Below are 26,515 nucleotides of genomic sequence, written 5' to 3'. Positions count from 1 at the left end.
TGGTATGACAACTGTCGAGTCAGTAATCATACCAGGAGCAGTTGCCAATGTTTTCAAAATATAACATCTTTTTGCAAAGATGCCATAACTAATACAAAAGTAAATGCCGCTCGAAGTATCACACAAAATACGGTCGTTTATTTACAGCTTAGTTCATGAACTTCAGATTATATTAAAACAAAAATGCTTTGGTTGTCTTAATTTGTCATAATCCGTTGAAACTGATTGGATTTTTCTTCACGCTGGGCTACTGAGTGATCATTACTCACACGGTGAGACATGTGTGGATTGTGGACTACCCTCAAGGAAGTGTCCAGTAAGTGACTACAGTCAGTTTTGTATGATATCGGTTTACTCAATTTAGCTTTACTGATAGCCACGTCCAATTAGTTATAAAAGTGGTACATGGTTATATAAATTAATCATTTCAAAGGGATTGTAATATGAACTCTATCGAAAGAGTAAAATTGTGTGTTCAAACAGAACTTGAAGGTTTTTATCTTCAGTTTCATGGAAGCTCTACTTTTCGTCTTTTCCAGCACTGGAGGTGCCGAAGGATTCGCCAATTACAAGGAAATGGGTAAGAGAGCATCGAAACATTTATTAGATATATCACCATTAAAATTGAAATAAAAGGAAACAAACGTCAGCACATGATGATTTTTCTACTTTTTAGTGAGAGTTCAGGATATGTTATTTCCAATTGACGTCTGCAGACTATCCGGTTCCAATATGCAGTCAACGCACACTATGTAGGCTACATACAGTCTTTGATAACTTCTTTGTTTCTTTTATTAGTGTTCTTGGACAGCCTGAGACAAATGCACCGCTTCCAGCGCCAACCACGAAGTCTCTCCCTCTGTCCTGCCAAGCTGCAGGCCCACGACTGCCGACAGCATCACTGCCCAAAGGATATGGTTCCCAAGCAAATGTCGAAGATAGCTTTCTAGCAAATGTCCTGCATTATCACTCAGTGATTGTAGTTCAGTAAGTAAAGCAGAGAATACGAAAGATAGGCCTAAACGTACTTTTTGGTTTGTTCCTGCAGGGGGTTGTTGCCAGCCTCATTACTTGCCACCTTACCGTAAATCACTCCGCTTCGTCGGCACCAGTACTGAGCCGACGAGTTCCCTCATCGATTCCCCACACTCACACTGGCCAGCAGTCACCTCTCACTACATCGCTCCCTCAGGGGCACTCTCCCTCGGGAAGTGGGTATGTTAAAAAACTGTTTCTAGCCATCAACTTCCAATCATCAATATTCAGTAATAATGATTCAGGAATAAAAAAACAAAGACGACAGATGAAGGCAGCCTCTGCTGCCTTACCGACTGGGTCGGTCACATCGATTGCGCCGGTCTCACCTGGCCAGCAAAGTCCCTTGCCATCGTCTCCTTACAATGTAACAGGTCAACAATCAGCGGTGAGGTCATCCCAGCTGAATGTGCCTTCTGAAATGGGTAAGCGAGCCCACAGGAGGGGTACTCATTGCCCAGGACCAAAGCGACGGGTGGGCTGAAGGAATATGTAGGACCAGTGATCAAAATAGTTTTGCATCTTGATTGATAAGATCAATAGATGGAGTTTTGGAGTAAAATGTATTAAAAGTGAAAGTATTTAGTACCAATTGTGTAATTATCAGGCTTTATACTGGCCTTATGACGTAAGCATACGTTCAATTGTGCTTTTCAAATAAGCCATATTAGGGGGCTCTCAGCTCAATTTTGTACCCAAATTTGGAGCACCACCTAATTAAATATCATGACACCAGAAATTTTTCGCATGATTTTCATTGCAAGTTTTAGCTAGTTTACCATTATTTAACTGATCAAGTTTGAAGATTATCAAAATAGTCTGGCAAATTTCATAAAATATGAAATGAATGTTCCAGTGTGTTTGCTGGAGCCCTCACGCCACATAAACCCTGTTGATGAACTCAGCACAGCCAGGAGTGCATACCAGCTGGTGGAGTCCTTCAGCTTGTGTGCCTTCATCCTTGTGACAGACCTGCCGTGTGAGTCAACGGACCTCCACACACTGTCCTGCGATCATGCCCTGGCGGATACAGGCCGATGGTCTCGGGGTAGAATCAACGGCCACAACTTCCAGGAAAAGTAACACCGACAGAAGAAACTGAGTGAAATTTTAACAAAACCCCTAACTATTAGTATGAATGGATTATCGACTAACGCCAGTTGTTATCATTGTCTGTTATATGATATCTGTGTCATTTTTTCAGCTGTTGTTTTGCTTTTTCTATTTATGAGCTGAACTGCAAACTGATTTATGATTTGGCTTGTGAGAGATTTGCTATGGGCTGGTTCTCTACTCTCAATAACCAGGTATTGATGTGCTTTGTAAATATGATCGGCCATTCCTAACAAATGTACTGACATTTTAGTTGAATGGCCAACATGATTTGGGAAGAAAAACTCACCTGATTATATTTTGTGCTCATATTTTTCGCTCAGGTTTTATCGGTAGCTATCAAAAGGGCAGAGCAGAATTTCACCAGGGTGTCCAGCCTGGGCACTTGCCACATCTACGGCGACAATGCCCAGGTGACCCCCCCCCTTGGAGCCAGGTATTGATAGTCATCTTCAATGGACCCACAGAGCACTGGAGAACCAACGACTGCCAAGTCCTGGTAGGTCTCTTGACTGTGGGTTTGATGATGATGCTTTGATGTGAGACAATCCTGCTGATTCAGTAACGTGTGAGGGGACTGGTCTTTTGATTGGTAAGATGAAATATTTCTGCATTCACATGATGAGAGAGGTGCTGTGAATGGCTGTCACACTTTAGAGGCATCAGTCAGAGCCTGCCATTGGTCAATTCTCTCTCCTGTCTTTTGTTCACAGATTGATCAGGGTATCTATGTGGAGTGTTCATGCACTCACTTGTCTGACTATGCAGCCCAAAGCGAGACAGATAACATTGTTGGCTACAACGTCTACATCTATGCATTTTGTTTCATCTGCATTGTAAGTAAAAATGCTTGGAGTTTATCAAGCAGGAAAGCTAATTCCTCTTGACCAAAATAATGAGTTGGTTCCTCTCTGTCCATGGTTTGGCAAGAACAATTCCCTAGTCTTTATAACCGTATACCAACTTGTGGAAAAAGCTAAGCAGTGGGCTATGTGTTTAATACCTCAAAATTCAATTTTTTGGATCTTATCAAAATAGTTGTAGATATGGTTATACAAATATTTTAGGAAGTTTTCATTGTTTATCATGAAATTTTTTATGACCATTTAGTTTACTTGGTACACTAAAAAATAACTATTTCTAAAGTGAATTCCCCTTTTTGACAGTTAAGTTTAATGTATCCTTTCCCATGAGATGCTGAACACACTTAACGTGTAGTCACCACGCCGATGTTAAATTTACAAATTCCAAACTTAAAAAACTGTGCAGTAAAGCCTTTTATTTTATACGTTTCTAATTGATGTAGTTTTTACTTTCACCTCTTCAAACAAAATCAGTATTTGAAATTTTGTGAGGAGAACAGCAGGAATGAAATTAATCAGCCAAACACAGATTCACCAACATGAATAACTTGTTTCATTCTCTCTGTGCAGGTGGGCCTGCTGTGTGCCATCATTGCTCACGTCGTCTGCTCAGTCTTCTCCATTATCTCGGCCAAGCTTCTCATGCATATGTGCATGGCCGCCATGTCACTCCAGGTAACAACAGCATTTATAGATGTGCTTTATGCTTGATGGTGTTATGAAATTTGGAAGAAATAAAATCCATGAACTTGGCCTGGTAAGAGCAACTGCATCTAGTATCAAACCAGATGGAGTATCAGTGATTCCAAGATGCCCACAGGAATGTAGCAGAGCCTAAATCTTAAGCTTTGTTCTTCCATATCCTTCACAGAAATCAGTAAGAAGTTTGGAAGATTTTGTAGGATGTAGGAAGATAGAGCCAAACGAGTGTTACCGTGCATAATGCATAACTGTCCCTTGAAAGTTGAAGTTCAAAGACTGTGCCAGTGCACAGTGGAGGATTCCCTGCACCGTGGAGGATTCCCTGCACCGTGGAGGATTCCCTGCACCGTGGAGGATTCCCTGCACCGTGGAGGATTCCCTGCACCGTGGAGGATTCCCTGCACCGTGGAGGATTCCCTGCACAGTGGAGGATTCCCTGCACAGTGGAGAATTCCCTGCACAGTGGAGGACTCCCTGCACAGTGGAGGATTCCCTGCACAGCGGCGGATTCCCTGCACAGTGGAGGATTCCCTGCACCGTGGAGGATTCCCTGCACCGTGGAGGTTTCCCTGCACAGTGGAGGATTCCCTCTACAATGGAGGATTCCCTGCGCAGTGGAAGATTCCCTGCACAGTGGAGGATTCTTTGAAGAATTGAAAGAATTCAGAGAGAGCTATTAGACTGTTCTCTCCTCCTATTGAGTAAGATTCCCAGCAAGAGTTCTGAGGGAGCTAGGATTGATATTAATTGGAAAATAACCTGCCCACCTGTTCTCTCCTCAGATCATCTTTGTCATCTCAGCGTATGTGAGTAGCTCTGTCTCTGCACCCTCCTGTGCTGCCCTAAGGGTGCTGATCCACTTTTTCTTCCTGGCACAGTTCACTTGGAAGGCCTTACAGGTGAGGACGGACCCCCTGACTCCATTCTGTTCACGTCTCGCGGGTATTTTCTTTCAAATGGCTTTATACCCAGAACACCTTTTAACAGACAGCCCTACAGGTGCAAAAGAAGTGGTAGATATGGCCCTGTTGATTTTAACCCTACTGTCACACAGTACTGCCCAAAACTCCATTCCACAGAAGGTTGAATCTGTTGGAGGAGTGGTGTCCGAGAAGGCCACACACCCTTTCCTTCTTGCGTGACCAGTGATTTACATATTGCTTATTTCCCCAAACATGTCTGCCCTGGCATGAAGTCCAGATAACATATCAAATCTGAATAACACTCTTGAAGTCATTTGGTCTGAGCCACACCGTTTTCAATTCCTGGCTTTGTCTTTGATGGTCCGCTCACTTACCTGCCAAAGTTGCCAGACAAGTTAGGTGGCCCAGTAGTTGAACATTGATCACAACAGGACAAGTTAGAAACACGTCAGCAGTTAATTGCCCACATAACATGGACAGCTTCTGGATTTTTGTCCGTCAGCTGGCGGGTTCTGATGATTGTGTCTGGCTATTTACAAATTTCTATGTAGATTTGATCCTAAAAGCTAACAGTGGCAAATTACTGGACTGTCATCATTGCTAGTGAAGCACAGCATGCGTTGTCCCAAATATTGTTATTTTGCTGTGCTGTCTGATAACTTTTGTCATGTTTTGTTGTCTTCAGGCGTTCAATTTGTGGAAGGTTTTTGTGATTAACGATGAGCACACCGACAGATACTGAAGAGTACAACGACAAATGGAAGCAGTTTCTGGTTTGGGTTTTGTTTTATTTTGCCAACTTTTTCAGAGCATTTTTTAAATGATGATGGCAAAACGTGCACTACCGAATAAACTATGAATGCACGATACACCCATTGACACACATTTCAAAAGTACCCAGTATTTTTATATTCTTCGGTTTCAAGTAATTAAAAAACATTTATTGCATGTCAGGTAAAATATACCTGTAGGCTTTTATTTTAACGTTTTCCTGACAATTTTCCCCATAAAATCCGCAATTCAATTAAGTGAAGATACTGACTTCAAATAACTTTTAATGTGTCACTTTTTCATTTGGCAAAATAGTTTTTATAACTTTATGTTAAGAGAAACTAAGGTTTTGCGCAGGCATTGCTTACATGTTGAGAAAGTGTAATTATAGAAAGTTTCACCTCACATTCGAAATGTAATTAGATTTTCAAACATTCACAATTTTTGTAAACAGTAAATGTAATATGATGAAGCAAAATATTTCCCTTTCTGTATATCAAAACCAGAAATGATACGGTATTGTCCAAAGAAGACTAAAATTAACTTTTATTTTCTCTTAACAAAAGGTAACAAAAATTCAATCATTAGTTTAAAACTTTTCGTTGCAACATCTTGAAGTCATTTGTTTGTTTATCAAAATGTCATTTTTTGTTCTTTTAAGACACCTAGCACCAACAGTAAGAACTGCCAATCTCAGTCTTGGCGATCATCCGTTCACCAAAATATTTCTACTTTGAAACTCAATGCACTATTTCATGGAGTATTTGGGGCGAGGCAAGGGCAAACCGCCCCCAGGCATTTTCAATTCTTTGTTTTCCTTCCCATCCAATGTAGCCTTATCTCCGAACCCCATCCCTCTAAATCCTCAAAGAGTACTGCATACCGGAAAAAGTTCGACTGGAATGGCAAGTTAATTGACCTATGCAACCCCAGCCACCATAAGCCGGAGTACGGCCGTTGATGGCCGCATCCGGGGGTTCCGCCTCAGACACCAGTAGGCGAGCTGTATCAGGCCTGGCACACCGCCCCAGAGACAGATGAAATACAGCATCAGACCCATCTGGAAAACATCACTCAGCTGCGTCTGTAGTGCTGCATCCTCTACCAGCTCTGGGGCGATGTGCACGTAATAGCGCCGCCATTGCACCTTCTGTGCTGAGGTGAGGTAGTGTACCCGAGGATGGCTCGCCAGGGTACACAACCCCACGTCAACAATACACGCACGCCAGAAGCCCCCAACATCACGGACCATAATGTTATCAGTTTTAAGGTAGTTATGAAGGAGACCCCTGTCGTGCATATATCGTAGACTGTCCAGCACATCCAGCGCGATGCAGCACCAGGAAGACGGTGCAAAATGTATACGGTTGGGCCCTTCCAGGGCATCCGCCCGGGTCAGCGATTGGCCAGTAATGGAGTTCCCAACGAACTCCATTACAAGTCCTTGGTGTTGGCCAGCCACTGCCAGGCCAGAAAAGAAAGGGAATGACGAAGGCCCATTGCCCTCGCCTCCCTCAGGACGGGAAGTCGGTCTAGATCTGTTGTTGTTGGCAAGCTTAGAGGTACGGCAGGTGGCAGTGCTGGATTAATGCCGGCGGCAGCGTTACTGGGGACTGTATTTTAATAAGGCAGCCTAGGTGTCTGATGTTTAGTTGAAGGAGCAAACAAGAACGTCAAATTCCCTTAGTCATCATCGGCCAAGATCAGCAAATTTTTGTTCAGGTCCACCATCCCTATGTCAACAGGCCTAGACATGACTGCCTCCTTAAGAGATTATTTTGAAGCATTGTGTACCGACAGATTGATTGTTTAGAGAGATATGAATCTTTTTCAAATTATTAATTTCCTTTTTTAATATATTAACTGACTAAGGCAAAGATTTTGAACTTACCCATTTGTTTGCGAAGAAGGCACATTCAGCTGGGATGACCTCACCGCTGATTGTCGACCTGTTACATTGTAAGGAGACGGTGGCAAGGGACTTTACTGGCCAGGTGAGACCGGCGCAATCGATGTGACGGACCCAGCCGGTAAAGCAGCAGAGGCGTTGGGAGAGTTGGTCAGCAGTGCACTGTTATAGGGGTCATTGGAATCAAACAATGAAGTCTCTCTGTGACTGTCTGCGTGTGAATTAGCGAATAACCATTACTGAAATTGATAATTGGCAGGACGTCCAATTCCTTAATCATCATCCAGGATCACCTTCCATTTTTCAGGTCAACATTGTACATATGCTGAATGTGCTGGCTTCTTTGCAAGTTACCATTACGAAGCACTGTGTACCGAGAGACTGTTCTTCCTAAACAAAATTTTACGTTTTGCGGGATACACGGAAATGATTTTAAACGTTTTTCGTTTCTAAAGATGGCGCATTCGAGTGGGATGTCCTCACCGCTGATTGCCGGCCTGTAGCACTGTAAGGAGACAATGGTTGGGGAGTACGATGGCCAGTTGAGACTGGTGCAATCGCTGAGATCGATCCAGCCGATAAGCCAGTAGAGGCGTTTGGAGAGTGGGCTAGCAATGCGCTGTACGGATCCGACATAAACTAAAATTATATATCTATGGAAGTCTTTGTGCAAATTACTGAATTACATCGCCAGAAACACGTTTGATACATACCCATTTCCTGTGGAAGAGTGGCCATGGGGAAATGGTGACGTGGGAGGTGACTGCTGGCTAATGGAACCGTGGGGCATCGGTGGGTGAGCTTGGTAGCCCGGTAATGGTGCCGATGAGGTAGAGCAAGTTGATGTGGGGGCAGTTGAAGATCTTGTTAACATACCCTGAAAGAACAAAACCACATGTTTATCTGTCGTCTTTGTTTGGATTCCTGAATCATTATTACTGAATATTGATGATTGGAAGTTGATGGCTAGAAACAGTTTTTTAACATACCCACTTCCAGAGGGAGAGTGCCCCTGAGGCAGCGATGTAGTGAGAGGTGACTACTGGCCAGTGTGAGAGTGGGGAATCGATGAGGGAACTCGTCGGCTCAGTACTGGTGCCGACGAAGCGGAGTGATTTGGAAGGAGGCAAGTAATGAGGTTGGCAACAACCCCCTGCAGGAACAAACCAAAAAGTCAGTTTATCTGTCGTATTCTGTGCTTTATTTACCGAACTACAATCACTGAGTGATAATGCAGGATTTTGCTAGAAAGCTATCTTCGACAATACCCATTTGCTTGGGAACCACATCCTTTGGGCAGTGATGCTGTCGGCAGTCGTGGCCTTTCAGCTTGGCAGGACGGAGGGAGAGACTTCGTGGTTGGCGCTGGAAGCGGTGCGTTTGTCTTATGTTAAACAAAGAATTTATCTAGGATTGTATGTAGCCCACATTTTTGTGCGTTGACTGCAAATCGGTATTGGAAAGTATGCAGACATCAATTGTAAATAACATATCCTGAACTCTTTAAAGTAGAAAAATCATCATGTGCTGACGTTTGTTTCCTTTTATTTCAATTTTAATGGTGATATATCTGATAAATGTTTCGATGCTCTCTTACCCATTTCCTTGTAATTGGCGAATCCTTGGGCACCTCCAGTGCTGGAAAAGATGAAAAGTAGAGCTACCATGAAACTGAAGATAAAACCTTCAAGTTCTGTTTGAACATACAATTGTACGCTTTAGATAGAGTTCATATTAAAATCCCTTTGAAATGATTACTTTATATAACCATGTACCACTTTTATAACTAATTGGACGTGGCTATCAGTAAAGCTAAATTGAGTAAACCGATATCATACAAAACTGACTGTAGTCACTTACTGGACACTTCCTTGAGGGTAGTCCACAATCCACACATGTCTCACCGTGTGAGTAATGATCACTCAGTAGCCCAGTCTGAGAAAAATCCAAGCAGTTTCAACGGATTATGACAGTTTAGAACAACCAAAGCGTTTTTATTTTTTAATATAATCTGAAGTTCGTGAACTAAGCTGTAAATAAACGACCGTATTTTGTGTGATACTTCGAGCGGCATTTCCTTTTGTATTAGTTGTGGCATCTTTGCAAAAAGATGTTATATTTTGAAAACATTGGCAACTGCTCCTGGTATGATTACTGACTCGACAGTTGTCATACCAATCCCCACTTTGATGATGTTATTTCGTAAAGGAATAGAAGTAATTTCAGACCTTGCAAATTTGAAATGGATGTAGAATATTGAAGAGAGCCTACTTACAGGTAAACCGCAATCCACACACGTCTCCTTTGGTCCGTGGTGTTGTAATATCAAACTGATATCCATGACTCCCTGTAAAGGGGTTGCCGAAAAGCAACAAAAATGATGGACATGTCCCTAATAGGGAGCAAGTAAGCTACATTGGGATACTGTAAGCTAGCAATCCTAGGACGTGAGGTGCCGCTCTTTTATGATAAATATCTGCACAACTCCGAAATCGGGGCATTTTGTGTTATCAGAATATTCTGTCCAAGATTTGGGACATATCTGCTGGGATGTCTCTTTCCTTTTTCACGACAATGAACAACTCTGGAAAATTAATGTAACTTATTGGAAACACGGGCACAACTTTAAACTCAGGCAACATGCAAAATAATGGCTTTGAAAACGTTTAATCGTACGAATAATTACATCAATGAAATTGGAATTTTCCATTCCACAAAACAAAAATTCTGTAAGAACTTCAGTTGGAAAAACGCACATTTTTTCTTCCTTATACCTATGGATTAAAATTTCAGTCTATCCTAAAATATTTTGTCCATAAGTTTTAAATATTTATTTGACTGTAAATGAATACTTTCTAGTGTTAAAGAATATGGTCGCTTGGTTGATTAAAGAAATATGGAATAAAAACTTACTGGACTCATTCCAAGGAGATCTCTTGCGATACTTTCTGGGTTTTTTGTCCTTCGTAAAAAATAAATCGCAAAACTAGCGAAAAGTGACTAGCTCATCAGAATTCTCGAAAGAAAGCTGCAATATGATGCTCCAATGTGACGTCACAAAATATGGCGTAAATGTCCTGTCATTAACGATGTTGGGTCTTCGGGGTGCATTCCACCAAATGGTTGTATTTCTGCGCGCTATCTCATTAATATTTTGTGATCCTACGGGATTTTTACAACAAGACAGACCATAACCAGGAGGGGTCATAGAAATATTTCTATAAATCCCGAATTTGGGACTGATAATTTCCAGTTCGGGGTATTTCTTTCACAAAAAGCCTCAAATTGAAGGCTTATTTTGAGGGCGGGCAGCTACATTCAGAAATGAGCGCTTAGTTTAACTGCTATTTTGGGGGTATCTTCCTTGGAAGGCGAATAAAATTTTTTTTTAGTGGCTATCCCCCATGAAATTGAATATAAAGTGGTCTTCAGGCCATAATCTTGAATTTCCAGTGATAAAACAGAGGCCAACCTCTTCACGAAAGTCAACAGGCGTCGCTACTCGGTCAGATTTTGCACTGTTCTCTATGGGTGCGTATTTGGTGTAGTGCAACCTTCGTGCACAAAAAGGCCAAGGGGCCATGAACAAGTTTTAAAGATCCTTAAATTCCTGGGTATTGACTTATTGAAAAAAAATATATAAATTTTGCTATAATAGGTGGTTTTTTCCCATATTATCCATATTAAAAAAAGGTTTTAGGAACAGTTATATCGGCTCTCTTGCAGATGTAATATGGTTCCACATGTAATTCTTAAAATGGTCATTACTTCATTCTGTTTCGCCTTCCTTGTTAATAGTTGTCTTTAAAACATATGCACCACTCGAGCAAATTAACAGACAAGTTTTTCGTGCTTGCTCAGCCTCGTTACCATGGTGTCTAGCAGTGTGCCAGAAGTAGCAATCTCTCAGGATGGGCAGCACTGTTTTGTTAATTGGGGGGGCGCCTTTTCTGGGTCTTGCACCCTCTGTTGTTGGCTAATCTGCCTTGATAAAAGGCATCCTCTCAAGCATTGAACAGAGCCGGGTTGACGGAATTAAAGTAGTCCTATTCAATCGAGCGTCATCTTTTTCGTAGGGACGCGAACTTTTCCCAAATCGTTCAGGAACCAGAAGCACTTTCCTCCATGGCACCTGTACGTTGATGTTTCTTATTCCTCTTTTTGGCAACAGCACTTTTATTGTTTCAAGAAATGTCGTTGCATTCCAAATAGAGAAAACTACACTTTGGAAAGAATTGTAGAGAACAAAGCTAGCCAGTTCCATTTTTTAAAAACTTCTCCGAAGTAAGGCCAGAACAATTATCTAATCGAGTGGTGTATGTGATTTACTGTGAGCCCCCCTGCAAGGCACCAGCCCAACTAGCTCCAGGTACCCTGTCTCTGAGGTGATCTGATCTGACTAGGGTTGCAATGATCCCTACGCGTGCTGATCGAGACATCAGCAGCCGAGAAGAAAGATCGTATAGCGCCGATCGAGTGAAGCCACATTCGAACATCCAGAGACTTGCTGGTAGGAGCAGGTAGGCCCAAGATGTTAACCCACCAAAAAGGGCGGACGACTGTACATGTATCTCTTCCCCATGTATCCGCCCCACATCATGCAGGCCTCCTGGTATTGCTACATGTACACCATGGAGGATCCCTCCATGTGTATACTCTCTTCCCGATTTCGCTGCCCTTAAGTTCAGATAATTGTTTTTCATGCTAGGCCTACATATGACATTTTCTGACACTGGTCAGTTTTGTAAAATTTGGACTAGGCCTAGTTTGGAAAGATTCAACCCTGTTTGTTTACTGGACTGTGGCAGCTACCAGACCTTAAGATCTCTCAAAGAAGTCTAGATGTTTTAGTCTGGAAACCAGATTAAAGTTGGACATGCGATTTTAATCATTCATAAATTTTTCATTGAAGAGTGCCAATAAATTGTCTAATCCTAAGTGCTTTTCGTCATAGGAAGGAGTGCTGATTTCTATTTACATGATTAACCTGAAATGTAAATGCCCCAATTTTTTTCAGGTGGCACCCATGGGGAGGCCGGGTCAGATGTGGACCATGGGCGGAGGGGAGCCCTGGCAGCTAGGATAGTGTGACACCGGGCTATACCCAGAACAGACCCCATGCCACAGCCGGTCTGGACTACCGAGAGGTGGACATGGAGATCACATTCTGGGTGAGTCTCGCGATTGTCACACCACACTGTGACACTTTAGGGTTTTTTGGCTATCTAAGGTTTTGATAGAGCTTACTTGGAAGCCCAGATGGTTTTGTGAAATTTGTGAGATGGTTTCTGAATCAATCATCCACAACACCATGTCACAAGGTTAAAATTACTAGGTATGATCATTTTGAAAATGGCTTTTGTCTTAATTCTTCAGAAGCAAGTACATGTAGCAAGTCTGAAGTTTTTCTCACTGGCAGACCTCATAGGAGGGGTGCGCATCACCCAGGGCCAAAGCGGCAGGTGGACTGAAGGTAGGACCAGCCATCAATGTGATTTTGCACCTCGTTTGATAAGATTAAAAGATGGAGTTTTGGAGTAAAATGTAAAGTGCAAGAATTTAGTACCAATTGTGTAATGGAGCCCTATATCTGGTATTATGACGTCATTTAGTGTTATGTTTCTGTCAACGTTGTAGTTGAGTCCGTGCATGGGCTTTGCCAGGATTTTCTTCGCAATGAGAGCAAAATTTCTTTCTGGTGTTGCTACAAAGCACTCACCCGCAACAAAGTGATGAACTACATGGTAGATGGGGTACATTTCAAAGTTTTTAAAGGGAATTTGTGATTTTAATCTTGTAACTTCCCTTTAAGTTTTTTTCATGTTTTCTTTTTCCTCCATTTTTATGTTTTTAATAAGTATTTTTTTGGGGGGGAAGTGCCACCCCATCCCCCGAGATGCCTATGAATCCACCAAAAGCCATCCAGTCACATGCTACTCAACTACATGCAAGCTGTCACACACAGGCATCCCCTTTGCAATGGTTCACCTCACGCTTGTGCTTGGTTTTGTGAAAGGGCTCATGATGGAGTCGACTTCAACACCAGTTTCTTCTACATCTTTTTCAACTTTAATATTTCATTTGCCGCTTCCCCGTGTTCAGGGTTCACTCACTTCACTATCGTCGTGAGCGACAACTTCAACGGAGTGATCAGCTTTGAGCGAGAATCGAAGATGCCCAGCCCTCTGTTACGCTCACACTCAAAAGAGGGCAGGCTTTCTTTGGTGAAGTCATGCTGAGTCTCCCCAGCCATCATTTGCATTAAATAAATTACTCTTTAAGTTTTGCTGAAAAGCATGACTCACTTTGAACGTCTGGAAAAGATAAAGTTTCTTGAGCAGGAAGATGATGTCAATTTCAGGTGGATTGGCAAGCGATGCACAGTCCCATCGGAGACATCACCAATGATGCTGATCTCTATAAACAACTCGGGGAAGTGGAGGGCATGGTGACATGCCCAGCCGACCAGTGACTGTGCACGTTTGTTGTCGGTGGCTACCGGTGCGGCCGTTGTCCACACCCATCGCGGCAGCCATCATCACCCTCGTGGAAGACGAGCGGATTGTCTGATATCTGGGACAACCACTACAGCCCTCTCGTTGGTCTGAGTGACTACAACATCCTCCTGGGCATGGTGGAGCATGGCAGGGCTAGCTAGGGGCCAGGTGACCAAGGAGCAGCTGGCCGTTGTCATGGATACCATTCGGATGGTCGGTGCTTGGGGGGGCAAAGGAAATTGCCTAGCAACCTGCTCAGTCAGCTGATGAATATCTACTAGGCCTGTGTGTAAATGAATCCTGAACGACAAGACACAAGGTGTGCTGACTAATCTTACATGTAAACTCTTTAGAAGTATTATCAAGGTCCTTGACCACCTCAATCTGCTTCGTGTTCCCCATGCAATAAAGTACAATTTTAGCAATTTTAAGTTTACAAATAAGGAGTTGGTGACCCATTACAAAATTACCAGTATGATGTTTTTTGGCGCAGTTTTTTTAAATTCTCGTCTGACATGCCTAACATTAAGAGAATGATTTTCTTGGAAAAACTTGATGTAAAAGAAAATGGAGGTTAACTAGCAGTTGGATTCAGCTTATACGGATTCTTCTTTTTTAGATTGTTCAATTGTGCTTTTTAGTAAGCCGTATTGGGGGCACTCAGCTCAATTTTGTACCCAAATTTGGAGCACCACCTAATTAAATATCATGACACCAGAATTTTTTCTCATGATTTTTATTGCAGGTTTTAGCTAGTTTACCATTATTTAACTGATTAAGTTTGAAGATTATCAAAAAAGTTTGGCAAATTTCATGAAATATTGGCAGAATGTTCCAGCGTGTTTGCTTGAGCCCTCACGCCACATAAACCCTGTTGATGAACTCTGCACAGCCAGGAGTGCATACCAGCTGGTGGAATCCTTCAGCTTGTGTGCCTTCATCCTTGTGACAGACCTGCCGTGTGAGTCAACGGACCTCCACACACTGTCCTGCAATCATGCCCTGGCGGATACAGGCCGATGGTCTCGGAATAGAATCAATGGCCACAACTTCCAGGGAAAGTAACACCGACAGAAGAAATTGAGTGAAATTTTAACGAAACCCCTAACTATTAGTATGAATGAATTATCGACTAACGCCAGTGGTTATCATTGTCTGTTATGTGATATCTGTGTCATTTTTTCAGCTGTTGTTTTGCTTTTTCTATCTATGAGCTGAACTGCAAACTGATTTATGATTTGGCTTGTGACTGACTTGCGATGGGCTGGTTCTCTGCACTCAATAACCAGGTGTTGATAGGCTTTCTAAAGATGATCAGGTATTCCTACAAGTTTTACTGATTTTTAAATATGATCGGGTATTCCTAAGTCCTGGTAGGTCTTGACTATGGGTTTGATGATGATGCTTTGATGTGAAACAATCCTGCTGATTCAGTAACGTGTGAGGGGAATGGTCTTTTGATTGATCAGATGAAATATTTCTGCATTCACTTGATGAGAGAGGTGCTGTGAATGGCTGTCACACTTTAGAGGCATCAGTCGGAGCCTGCCATTGGTCAATTCTCTCTCCTGTCCTTTGTTCAAGATTGCTCAGGGTACCTATGTGGAGTGTTCATGCACTCACTTGTCTGACTATGCAGCCCAAGGCGAGACAGATAACATTGTTGGCTACAATTTCTACATCCATGCAGCTTGTTTCATCTGCATTGTAAGTAAAAAAATGTTTAAAGTTTATCAACTAGGAAAGCTAATGCCTCTTGACCAACAAAATAAGTTGGTTTCCCCACCGTCCATGTTTTGGCAAAAACAATTCCCTAGACTTTATTACCATATGCCAACTTGTGCTAGAAGCTAAGCAGTGAGCTATGTTTTTAATACCTCACAATTCAATGTTCCCATGAATGGCAATTTTTTGGATCTTATTTAAAAAGTACCTATAAATAGGATTATAGAAATATTTTAGGAAGTTTTCATTGTTTTATCATGAAATTGTTATGACCCTTTAGTTTATTTGGTACACTAAAAAATAACTATTTCTAAAGTGAATTCCCCTTTTTGACAGTTAAGTTTAATGTGTCCTTTTCCATGAGATGCTGAATACACTTGACCTGTGTTCACCACGCCTATGTTATTAATTTACAAATTCCAAACTTCAAAAACAGTGTGCAATAAAACCTTTTATTTTATATGTTTCCAAGTGATGTAGTTATTACTTTTACCTATTCAAACAAAATCAGTACTTGAAATGTTGTGAGGAGAACACCAGTCCTGAAATATAATCAGCCAAACACAGATTCACCAACATGAAGGACTTGTTTCATTCTCTCTCGGCAGGTGGGCCTGTTGTGTGCCATCATTGCTCACATCGTCTGCTCAGTCTTCTCCATGTTCTCGGCCAAGCTTCTCATGCATATGTGCATGGCCGCCATGTCACTCCAGGTAACAACAACATTTATAGATGTGCTTTATGCTTGGTGCTGTTTTAAAATTTGGGAGAGAAAAATCCATGAACTTGGCCAGGTAAGAGCAACTGCATCTAGTAACAAACCAGATGGAGAATCAGTGATTCCAAGATGGTTCTCTCCAACAGATGCCCACAGGAAAGTAGCAGAGCTCAAATCTTAAGCTTTGGTCTTCCAGATCCTTTAAAGAAACCAGTAAGAAGTTTGGAAGATTTTGTAGGATGTAGGAAGATAGAGCCAAGCGAGTCAGTGTTACCTTGCATGATGCTCCACTGTACATCCCTTGAAAGTTAAAGTTCAAAGACTGTGCCGTTAGTTCCCTGCACGGTGGAGGATTCCCTGCACAGTGGAGGATTCCCTGCACAGTGGAGGATTCCCTGCACAGTGGAGGATTCCCTGCACAGTGGAGGATTCCCTGCACAGTGGAGGATTCCCTGCACAGTGGAGAATTCCCTGCACAGTGGAGGATTCCCTGCACAGTGGAGGATTCCCTGCACAGTGGAGGATTCCCTGCACAGTGGAGGATTCCCTGCACACTGGAGGATTCCCTGCACACTGGAGGATTCCCTGCACAGTGGAGGATTCCCTGCACAGGGGAGGATTCCCTGCACAGGGGAGGATTCCCTGCACAGTGAAGGATTCCCTGCAACATGGAGGATTCCCTGCACAGTGGAGGATTCCCTGCACAGTGGAGGATTCCCTGCGCAGTGGAGGATTCCCTGCACAGTGGAGGATTCCCTGCACAGTGGAGGATTCCCTGCACAGTGGAGGATTCCCTGCACAGTGGAGGATTCCCTGCACAGTGGAGGATTCCCTGCACAGGGGAGGATTCCCTGCACAGTGGAGGATTCCCTGCACAGTGGAGGATTCCCTGCACAGTGGAGGATTCCCTGCACAGTGGAGGATTCCCTGCACAGTGGAGGATGCCCTGCACAGGGGAGGATTCCCTGCACCGTGGAGGATTCCCTGCACAGTGGAGGATTCCCTGCACAGTGGAGGATTCCCTGCACAGGGGAGGATTCCCAGCACAGTGGAGGATTCCTTGCACAGTGGAGGATTCCCTGCACAGTGGAGGATTCCCTGCACAGTGGAGGATTCCCTACACAGTGGAGGATTCCCTGCACAGTGGAGGATTCCCTGCGCAGTGGAGGATTGAGTAAGATTCCTAGCAAGAGTTCTGAGGGAGCTAGGATTGATATTAATTGGAAAATAACCTGTCCACCTGTTCTCTCCTCAGATCATCTTTGTCATCTCAGTGTATGTGAGTAGCTCTGTCTCTGCACCCTCCTGTGCTGGCCTAAAGGTGCTGATCCACTTCTCCTTTCTGGCACAGTTCACTTGGATGGTGTTACAGGTGAGGACGGACCCCCTGACTCCATTCTGTTCACGTCTTGCGGGTACTTCCTTTCAAATGGCTTCATACTCAGAACACCTTTTAACAGACAGCTCCACAGGTGCAAAAGAAGTGGTAGATGTGGCCCTGTTGATTGTAACCCTACTGTCACACAGTGCTGCCCAAAATTCCATTCCATAGAAGGTTGGATCTGTTGGAGGAGTGGTGTCCGAGAGGGCCACACCCCCTTTCCTTCTTGCGTGACCAGTGATTCACATATTGGTTATTTCCCGAAACATGTCTGCCCTGACATGAAGTCCAGATAACATATCAAATCTGAATAACACTCTTGAAGTCATTTGGTCAGAGCCACACCGTTTGCAATTCCTGGCTTTGTCTTTGATGTTCCGCTCACTTACCTGCCAAAGTTGCCAGACAAGTTTAGGTGGCCCAGTAGTTGAACATTGATCACAACAAGACAAGTTGGAAACTCATCAGCAGTTAATTGTCCACACAGCTTGCACAGCTTTTGGATTTTTTTTGTCAGCTGGCGGGTTCGATCTGATGATTGTGTCTGGCTATTCACAAATTTTTATGTGGATTTGATCCTAAAAGGTAAAAAGATGTACAGTTGTGTAGAGCGGCAAATTACTGTACCGTCATCATTGCTAGTAAAGCAAAGCATGCGTTAATTGTCCCCAATATTGTTATTTTGCTGTGCTGTCTGTTAAGGTAACTTTCTTCATGTTTTTATGTCTTCAGGCGTTCTATTTGTGGAAGGTGTTTGTGATCAATGATGAGCACTCCGACAGATACTACATTCTGTTTATTGTCATCGATCGGCTGGTGTGAGTAGCTTCATCCTTTATCCTGTCTCAACCAATCAGCCCACCCACCAGCCAGTCATCTTGTGAACCAGTCAGCCTACCCACCAGCCAGTCATCTTATGAACCAGTCAGCCTACCCACCAGCCAGTCATCTTGTGAACCAGTCAGCCTATCCACCAGCCAGTCATCTTGTGAACCAGTCAGCCTACCCACCAGCCAGTCATCTTGTGAACCAATCACCCTACCCACCAGCCAGTCATCTTGTAAACCAATTCAGCCCACCCACCAGCCAGTCATCTTGTGAACCAGTCAGCCTACCCACCAGTCAGTCATCTTGAGAACCAATCAGCCTACCAACCAGCCGGTCATCTTGTGATCCAATCAGCCTACCAACCAGCCAGTCATCTTGTGAGCCAATCAGCCAGGCATCCGTGTTACTGCAAGTCTGTACCAATCGTGCACTGGATTAGTACAGGTAGTTTGTAAACCCTAACATCAAAGGCTTCTACATATTTTTGCTCTTTTGAATATTATATTTTGAAATACTTTTCAGCTTTGGTTTATGGAGCATATTCGCCTCTTTGCTCAGCAAAGAGGTCATTTTCAGACTCCTCATCAAATGGAGCACCTGTAATAAAGCATCTGTACATGTGTGTGGAGGTCATGAAATTTAACTGAGGTTGGGGGGTGACACAAATCTTAAAGATCCAAAAGCCTGTCAAGCGTATCATCTCATCACTTGACAAGTGACCTTTCAACCTAGGTAAGGATCTTAGTTTTCTTTTACTTTTTGCATAAACAATGCATTAAAGTAGGCTTTTCATCCACCAAATTTGTACAAGGTAAAGTTCTCACCCATACACTTAAATTTGAAGAATTTGTTTCTAATTTTGGAACTTTTGCATTTGTTTTCATCCCTTTTATGTTCAGCAGAGCAGAAGTGACAGTTTCTTCACATCACAGAAGTACTTGTGCAAGTTTCATTAGCTGTCAGAGGTCACATGACAAGGTAAAATAAACAATGCTGTAACCTTTTGTGGCCTGTTACCATGACATGCTGTATGGCCAACCCTGTGAATCATCAGTTGACTGTTACATATTTTACTTTGCACTTTAAGATTTGATACAGAAATCTGTTTTCACACCAAAAAGGCTTGTGGCTGATAATCAAATCTTTTGACAACTTTTCGTTTGAATTTTCCTTTGAAATTTGCTTCATTTCATTTTAAATTCTGGTGGAACACCACCAAATTCAGTTTTTGCACATATGAAATATGAAACTTGTCTGAATGCTCAAGGCCACAAAAAAAATTCAGGATTTGTAACTGCACGCTGGCATTCCATTATGGAGAGCAAATAATTGAAAATGACTTGCGTTCCATCGAATTATGAGCGATCAACTCCAGATGACATGAACGAGCTGTCGTTTGTAAATCACCCTCAAATAGATTTGAGATGTAACCCCCAACACTGTCCATAGAGTTTGAAATGAAAAGAAAGATACTCTTGTTGACAAATTAAAGTGACTTCACAGGTCTTGAAGGTTTTTTGTTTTATTTATCCAAGAAGGGCTTTAAGCATAATAAAAAATCAGTAAGGACTCTTAAAATTTTTTTATAATCTGCAAGGAATTTTGAGGGGATGAAAAATTGGAGATAGTTTAGTGACCTCGTGTCACTCAAAATCAAACTGCATCTTATATTGCTTCACAGTGCAAAATTTTCATCAGCAAACTTCATGCTTTGGACATGGGTTGAATTTCAGACTGTACTCTTTTAAGAGTTTGTACGGGAGTTCCAACTCTTGTGGTTTCCAATTGCGTCACATTAAGACTTTGAAATGACAGAGTTCAGGCTTCTAGAGAATTAGCCAACGCACTTGCCAAATTGTAATTTGAAAATGTCTCCATGAGACTGCAGTTAATTGTAGTAGCTTTCACTTGGAGATGGAATTAAATAACTTAGTGTTCATGGTTGAACATTTCCTCATGTTCTTGTAGTGTTCATGGTTGGACCAAGTCATCGATGTCTGGTTGCTTCAAGACTAAAAGCAAGATGACCCACACAGCCTTAGATTCCATAGATGTTAGCTGGTTGACTCCATGATGCAAGATGTCCCAAGGCAGCTCCATAAGTCAGTTGGTCCCTCCTGCAGCTTTAACATCGCAGACTTTTAGAGAAAGTGCAGAAATGTTGACTAGAACCTTCTTCCGATGTTGGCTAAAAATATTTGGAAAAATCAGAACATATATGCATTTCAAATTTGATAGCAATTTATGTTCCGGGGTGAGAGTTCCGGGGATGAGTTCCTATTAGCCATCAGAAAGCAAAACCATTTTCCAGTAAAGTTCAATTTAGGATGGAGAAAAACCAGGTTGTTTACTTAGAAAAAAATTTGGAATGTTTGAGACCTCTACTCTGTAGGATTTGCGCATAGGGTGCAACGTGGTGTCCGTATGTGAAAATCCCTTGCAATGGTTTGTTAGCCGTCAAGACTGAAGTTATAACATGTCCTAAAAAGTCAAATTCAGCAGGGAAATTATGTAACACTAACTGTCCCAACTCCTCTGATGTCGTTATGTTTTCACATGCAGCAAAATGGGGGGGAGTTAACCATTTGCTTTGTCCCTTAATAAAAAAACCCCAATTTTCCAGACAAGTCTCAAAGGATTTGTGCAAAGGGTGTCGAGTTATGTCCAGATATGGAACTTTTTCTATGCACTTAAACACTTGGTGCATTTAGTTGTAAGTTAAGTCCAGAGAGAAAAATTCACCTTTCTCTGTAGCAATAGTTGTTTTCTGAAATCAGAGTCACAAACATTGTTAAGGTAATATTTACAAAATGTAATGTTTTATAATTGTCAAGTTCCATGCTCGAATTTAAGTCAGTTTACAATAAAACAGGGAAAGTAAATTTACTTGTCAAGTCTCTTCTGTTTATCATATCGTCTTTGATAGGCGTTTAATTTTTATATAAACTAAACCCTCGAAGAATTGATCATTTTTAAAGCTTAACTAGAGAGCTATCAACCATTTTATGGGGATAACCTCTTTGAATCGAAATTAATGGTACCCAAGTAAAGCCCTACCGCACATTATGTGCAAAGTCAGGATCTAAATTTTAAGATCTGCCAAACAAGTACTTGAAACGACTAGGATTCCGACTTTCTGCAAGCTAACACTTAGAAATACAGGGGAAAATTGTACAAATGTGCAAAACTGCGCCATGATGTACACATATTGATGGTTTCAAGGATGTACCGCATGCTGAAGTGCAATGACCTCAGTCAGTTTCTTAATTACCTTCTTGTGCAGAGGGACTGGCCACTGGATGTAAACTGGCGACAGAACCATAAGGTTTGCAAACGTAGAAGAAATGGCGCATTAACAGGTGGAATTCACGTGACTCGGATGTCCTTAGATCTGAGCGTTTCGATGCTTCTCGGCTGAAGACCCGGCCACCACAAAATGACAGGACTTATACACGTATATGTAATGAATAAGCGACGGCAAAAGCAACCACGTGTGGGCAAGGAGCCAATAGGAATGGAACTAGAAGAGGGAGACGAAACCTTCCACAGATTGCCCGGGGAATTGGAGTCCGTGTTAGAGGCAAATACAAGGCGTTTAAACTTTGGGGCCCTGTTGCACGCACGTTAAACAAACCGTAGATTGGCTGAAAAAGAGACCAATTCTTTTGTTGGATTTCTTTGTTCAGTCTCTCCTGAACAATAAAATGTTTGGAGACTTACCGAGGATTAGACGCCGCTATCTTTCGTTACGCTTGAGTGAACAACAATGGGGAGAATTGAAGCGGAAAATATCGAAATACTCGCCTTCAAATGCATTTTAAGCAACGAAACGATACATTTCGCAGAGGAAATTGCATAACAAATCTAACTATAGTTTCAAAATTTCAAAATTAGCCGGGATAAAAAAGTTGGCTTTTCAGGACTGGCTGGTTCCACGCTTAAACTTTCTCCAACCTGCCGTTGATGGCGCTTTAACATTTAAAGTCCACGCGTAAAGACTTTGAGAGGGACTTGTGCCGCCCTTTCTCCGCAAGAAAACAATTTTAATTAAAACGATCGAAACTTCAAAAAAACCTTTTTTTTTTACTGAAACAAACTGATATCTTTATTCTATTTTTCCCCTTGGGAATTAAGACCAGACAGTGAAATATTCGGAATTCTCGGGACACTATGCTAGAAAAATAGCCAACGCGTGCATTATTGTGCACACATGGCACATGCACCGTGGACTTTCAATGTTATAGCGCCACCAACGTCGGAGAGGAGAAAGTTTTAACGTGGAACCAGCAATTCCTGAAAAGCCAACTTTTTTGTCCGGGCGAATTTTGAAATTTTGAAACTATGGTTTGGTTTGTTATTCAATTTCCTCTGCAAAAAGTGTCATTTTGTAGTCTGAATTGCTTTTAAAGGCGAGTTTTTCGATATTTTCTGCTTCAATTCTCCCCATTGTTGTTCACCCAAGCGTAACGAAAGATAGCGGCGTTTAATCCTCCGTAAGCCTTCGAACATTTTATTGTGTAGGAGAGACCGAACAAAGGAATCCAACAAAAGAAGTGGTCTCTTTTTCAGCCGAGGTACCATTCTGTGTATGTGTATGGAAAGGGAAGCAGTGTGCAAAACGGCTCGTATTCGCCTCTTATTCCCCGTACAGACCGCGTGGGTTCCCTTTTCATTCATCCTATTCCTTTCGCGGCACACCTTTCCTCCTCTTTCTATTGGCTCCTTGCAATCACGTGGTTTTCTAGAATCTGTTAGTATTGCTGTCATTTCGTCGGCGGGTTTTCAGCCGAACAGAATCGTACAGTCAGTCTCCCGGTGTTGCCAACATAACACGTGCATTTACACCTTGCCATGACGCTCAGAATGTGCAAGATCTGAATACATCTCTATGCAGTTACTTTATTTCTTCTAAAATTTCTACATTATCGTCCAATGTGAACAACTGGCTACTGTAAGTACTGACTTCAAAACAAATTTCAAGGGCAACATTTTAATTTCCTTTCCTCAAAATAAAAACTGGGCGTGCCACATTAAAGTCAAATTCCTCAGTCTTACTTTCAGCCTTGTGAAGGTCACAAGTTGAGTTCATTTTTCATTACTAGTTGCTGGTTCATTTTAAGTGACTCTTAAGCTTTCTCAAAACTTTTCCCAGAAAAAACATTGCACCCTTGCTCCACTTCAACGGTTGTGAACAAAGTCTATGGGGAAACAAGAATTTTTTTAGTTCCTGGTTATTTTATAAGGAAGTAAAATTGGGAAAAATGTTTCTCAGTCCCAAATTCATGTCTTTCTATCAGTTCTCTGTCTGACCTTTATTCAAGTGATATATGATGGCAAAACGTGGAGGCACTCTCAAATGATTTAAAATAGAGGAAATTTACACTTTTTCAATTTTCTGTAGTGGTGGAGTCAAATATTTGTTTATGTTGGAAATATGCTCTTTGATAAAAATGTGACAGCTAAAAATACAGAATCAACTTGTCATTTATATTTTCAGAAATGACAATGTGAGCCATTTTTTTAACTGGAGACAAACGTACACTTAAGATCAAACTAGTGCACTTTTTGACTTTGATTTCTCAATGACTTTTGTCAAGTAAGAAACTTTAAAAAGCTAACTTAGCTTGAAAAATATTTAATAACTTATTGCAGCAAAAATAAAGGAAGATCCATATTACAGTGAATAGTGATCAAAGAACACAGTAAGATGTAAATACAATTTATACATAGAATTCAGTTTTAGAGCTCAAATATTTCTTTATTTTTCCCCTTCATCTGCAACGAGCCCATCTTCACATCAGGTCCTTTCTGTACTCCAACATCTGTGTGATCTTCAAGCTACTCCTGCCTTCAATAAGACGGACCAATTGATGTAGGATGTTCCTGAAGACATCTTTAACTCAATCTCGTAATGAAGACGTCAGACAGCCAAGCTGAAATTCCTACCTGGACAAGAGAAATGAAGCAAATTGAAGCAATTTCATATCTGAAGAGAATTTGTTTTCAAAGAACTACACCATTTTGATTGCCTTGGGAGATGTGCATTTGATCAAAGATTTTACTTTGCCCATTAACTTGGCAAGTGTCTGCTAGCAATGCAATGGTTGATTTTTCAATGAATTCTGGTACAACTGACTTTAAAACACCTCTGTGCGCACAAGTCCTTACACAATTCTTTCAATTGAAATTGGAGAATTTTTCGACCTCGTCTGTACTCGAACATTTACTTCCAAGATGAGACTTTGCCAGCTGATGATCCACAACCTTTCAGAAATGTTTCGTTCATAAATCAGTCTTGCCGTGTCAAAGTTTGATTATTTGTAAGGTGCCCACAAGGAAAATCGTGGAAAAATATTTGTGCTTTGAATCTCATTGCCCCAAATTGTTAATAGAATATTTGAGAAGTTATTGGAGAGAATGAACTTCTGACAAATTCGTAATTCATAGCCTTGTTATTGCTTGTTTTCCAAACAGCTTAGAAAGTACCTTGACTCCAAAGTAAAAACCATGTCATGCGCCCAAAACTCGAAAACAAAATAAAAATAGCACAACAGATAGCTTGCCTTGACATCAACTGGCAATTTCTCAACTAAGTGGTCAACCAAGGATATTTGTAACCTGTTACTGAAATGGCGAGTCTATTTGTTGACGAACATGCCAAAAAAAAATCCAAAGCATTTTGAAATGAAAATAATTGCTGCCAAACTCTTCATGCAAATTCAAATCAGGAGTCTTCAAAATACTTCACTATTTTATCAAATGCGCTTGCAAGTTGCATAGTACCATTTCAAAATGTATATTGACAATAAGTTGTCTTTTCGACAATTGAACAGCCAACAAGTAATTTCAAAGATGAATACAGGGATGATTTAATTATTCAGACTCGTTGAAGGTATGCAGGTTACAAAATTGAAGGTATTGCTTCTTACCTTATATCAAGTGACCTTTGGCCAATGAAGCTTGCGTCTACGTTATTGTGCAGCGACTGGCTCTGTTATTCCTGCAAAAAAATTGAAAATTACTATAAAATCCATTCAGGCGCGTGAGAACAAAAGCTGACAACATCCCAGGTTCAGGCATCTCGGTGGTAAACCTAGAACAGTCCCCATTTTGGTTCAAAGGTCACTGATTAAGGTAGGCAATGATACCTTACATGGCTACAGTGAATCTTGACATGCGTCCTATGACCTAACCTTGGGTAATTTGTATATGATCTACATGTACATGCGGATGTATACAAATTACAAAGGGTGTGGCCATAGATATGCATATTCATGATGCAATGTAACCACTTTAGAGAGCCAGAAATATGTGCATAGTAGGGGAACTACAAAGGTTTCTGGAGTTGAACTTTGACACTGCAGAAACTTTTGCTGTTGGCCCTTCCAAGGCCATGCATTAATTTCTGGGTCAATCCTCTAAAGAATTATCCTTGGTTGACTACTTTCTAGATGACTTTTCCCTCCTTGCATGGATAAGGGGATTTTTTTAATACTGTGAGCAATAAAGACAAAGGACACCTTATTCAAATTTTCCATGTGAATTTATTCTAGGGGACCCCTATTCATTTTTTTTTTCTAAAAAAACAAAACCAGTATTATGTATGTCTTTTGAATTGGACTTTTCTACTTCATCTCCAGTGGAGTCTTGGACCACCAAAATGACAATCACCTCAGCCTAGATGATGTGTGAATCAGAAAAACACATTCTAACATGGCTGGCTACTTTATAATTTGACTAGGTTTTGAAAACCTCACTCTCTCAACAAGTTGTTCCATTAATTAAATGCATTGAAGTGCAGTTCTGGTAGATAATTTTGTTTGCACTTGTGATGAAAGAACCACACAATCTATGAGAATTTCACTGAGTAACGTTTCCAAAATTTGACTGCGATTTTTGTTTTTAAAACAACAAACCCCACAAGAACAATTTCCATTTTTAGACTGTGAAACTGACAAATAACAGTGTGTGATCAACAGAAAAAAGCTTTGTGGTTCAGTTTTCCTTCCTTACCAGAAGTCTGGCAAAGCCTCTTAGGAGATACTGAAGA

At 41.6% G+C, this 26,515-nt stretch overlaps 4 protein-coding genes and 3 long non-coding RNA genes across 16 annotated transcripts in view; 2 read left to right on the top strand and 5 right to left on the bottom strand.

Annotated features, from left to right (window-relative positions):
• Positions 1-1,878: 1,878 nt before the first annotated feature.
• LOC147799163 (adhesion G protein-coupled receptor V1-like) lies at positions 1,879-5,378 on the top strand. The gene is made up of 6 exons (XM_087136816.1): positions 1,879-2,014; positions 2,472-2,647; positions 2,862-2,984; positions 3,582-3,686; positions 4,496-4,612; positions 5,322-5,378. The coding sequence occupies exons 1-6, from the start codon at positions 1,879-1,881 to the stop codon at positions 5,376-5,378; spliced, it is 714 nt and encodes a 237-aa protein (XP_086992942.1).
• Positions 5,379-6,326: 948 nt separating this feature from the next.
• LOC147799162 (putative serine/threonine-protein kinase C01C4.3) lies at positions 6,327-6,842 on the bottom strand. The gene has a single exon (XM_087136815.1). It carries the CDS (start codon positions 6,840-6,842, stop codon positions 6,327-6,329), a length of 516 nt encoding a protein of 171 aa, XP_086992941.1.
• Positions 6,843-6,903: 61 nt separating this feature from the next.
• On the bottom strand, positions 6,904-8,710 carry LOC147799161 (uncharacterized). Its single transcript, XM_087137337.1, has 5 exons — positions 8,585-8,710; positions 8,306-8,469; positions 8,030-8,193; positions 7,800-7,935; positions 6,904-7,478 (listed from the first exon to the last, which is right to left on the bottom strand). The coding sequence occupies exons 1-5, from the start codon at positions 8,586-8,588 to the stop codon at positions 7,275-7,277; spliced, it is 672 nt and encodes a 223-aa protein (XP_086993463.1). The 5' UTR covers positions 8,589-8,710; the 3' UTR covers positions 6,904-7,274.
• A 136-nt stretch (positions 8,711-8,846) lies between these two features.
• LOC147799160 (uncharacterized) lies at positions 8,847-10,397 on the bottom strand. 2 transcript variants are annotated; one of them, XR_015425443.1, is made up of 4 exons: positions 10,230-10,387; positions 9,592-9,663; positions 9,177-9,251; positions 8,847-8,954 (listed from the first exon to the last, which is right to left on the bottom strand). It is a non-coding gene; the product is annotated as an uncharacterized LOC147799160 (long non-coding RNA). The 2 variants fall into 2 exon arrangements; XR_015425444.1 differs by having other exon boundaries at positions 8,944-9,009; positions 10,230-10,397.
• Positions 10,398-11,315: 918 nt separating this feature from the next.
• LOC110988696 (adhesion G protein-coupled receptor G6-like) lies at positions 11,316-21,354 on the top strand. Of its 8 annotated transcripts, none has more exons than XM_087137231.1 (9): positions 11,316-11,836; positions 12,351-12,487; positions 12,693-12,789; positions 14,706-15,102; positions 16,147-16,251; positions 17,512-17,628; positions 18,370-18,909; positions 19,365-19,443; positions 20,434-21,354. In XM_087137231.1, exons 4-7 carry the CDS (start codon positions 15,073-15,075, stop codon positions 18,457-18,459), a joined length of 342 nt encoding a protein of 113 aa, XP_086993357.1. In that variant the 5' UTR covers positions 11,316-11,836; positions 12,351-12,487; positions 12,693-12,789; positions 14,706-15,072; the 3' UTR covers positions 18,460-18,909; positions 19,365-19,443; positions 20,434-21,354. The 8 variants fall into 8 exon arrangements, with proteins under 8 accessions (XP_086993357.1, XP_086993358.1, XP_086993356.1 ...); XM_087137232.1 differs by having other exon boundaries at positions 12,334-12,487; positions 12,696-12,789; XM_087137230.1 differs by having other exon boundaries at positions 12,334-12,487.
• Positions 19,952-22,052, bottom strand: LOC147799159 (uncharacterized). Its single transcript, XR_015425353.1, has 2 exons — positions 21,737-22,052; positions 19,952-20,653 (listed from the first exon to the last, which is right to left on the bottom strand). It is a non-coding gene; the product is annotated as an uncharacterized LOC147799159 (long non-coding RNA).
• A 1,288-nt stretch (positions 22,053-23,340) lies between these two features.
• LOC147799158 (uncharacterized) overlaps positions 23,341-26,515 on the bottom strand; it is a 15,919-nt gene continuing 12,744 nt past the window's right edge. For both annotated transcript variants that reach the window (XR_015425354.1, XR_015425355.1), the window contains exons 5-6: positions 25,395-25,465; positions 23,341-24,411 (exon numbers count right to left, since the gene is read on the bottom strand). This is a non-coding gene — a long non-coding RNA (uncharacterized LOC147799158). The remainder of the gene's footprint in view (positions 24,412-25,394; positions 25,466-26,515) is intronic.

Source organism: Acanthaster planci, linkage group LG05 (assembly GCF_054643075.1).
Source record: "Acanthaster planci isolate LZ-2023a linkage group LG05, COTS_SCS, whole genome shotgun sequence".
Taxonomy (NCBI): domain Eukaryota; kingdom Metazoa; phylum Echinodermata; class Asteroidea; order Valvatida; family Acanthasteridae; genus Acanthaster; species Acanthaster planci.
Note: the sequence above shows the minus strand (reverse complement) of the source record. Positions and strands in the feature narration are given on the sequence as shown.

Coding starts and splice junctions, on each gene's coding strand:
- LOC147799163 (XM_087136816.1), top strand. CDS start 1,879: ATGAATGTTCCAGTGTGTTTGCTGGAGCCCTCACGCCACATAAACCCT. Junction 2,648..2,861: donor CCAACGACTGCCAAGTCCTG/GTAGGTCTCTTG, acceptor TTTTGTTCACAG/ATTGATCAGGGTATCTATGT. Junction 4,613..5,321: donor TCACTTGGAAGGCCTTACAG/GTGAGGACGGAC, acceptor TGTTGTCTTCAG/GCGTTCAATTTGTGGAAGGT.
- LOC147799162 (XM_087136815.1), bottom strand. CDS start 6,842: ATGGAGTTCGTTGGGAACTCCATTACTGGCCAATCGCTGACCCGGGCG.
- LOC147799161 (XM_087137337.1), bottom strand. Junction 8,194..8,305: donor CACTCTCCCTCTGGAAGTGG/GTATGTTAAAAA, acceptor TTGTTCTTTCAG/GGTATGTTAACAAGATCTTC. Junction 7,479..7,799: donor CTACAGGCCGGCAATCAGCG/GTGAGGACATCC, acceptor CCCCTATAACAG/TGCACTGCTGACCAACTCTC.
- LOC110988696 (XM_087137231.1), top strand. CDS start 15,073: ATGGGCTGGTTCTCTGCACTCAATAACCAG. Junction 15,103..16,146: donor TCTCTGCACTCAATAACCAG/GTGTTGATAGGC, acceptor CTCTCTCGGCAG/GTGGGCCTGTTGTGTGCCAT. Junction 16,252..17,511: donor TGGCCGCCATGTCACTCCAG/GTAACAACAACA, acceptor TTCTCTCCTCAG/ATCATCTTTGTCATCTCAGT.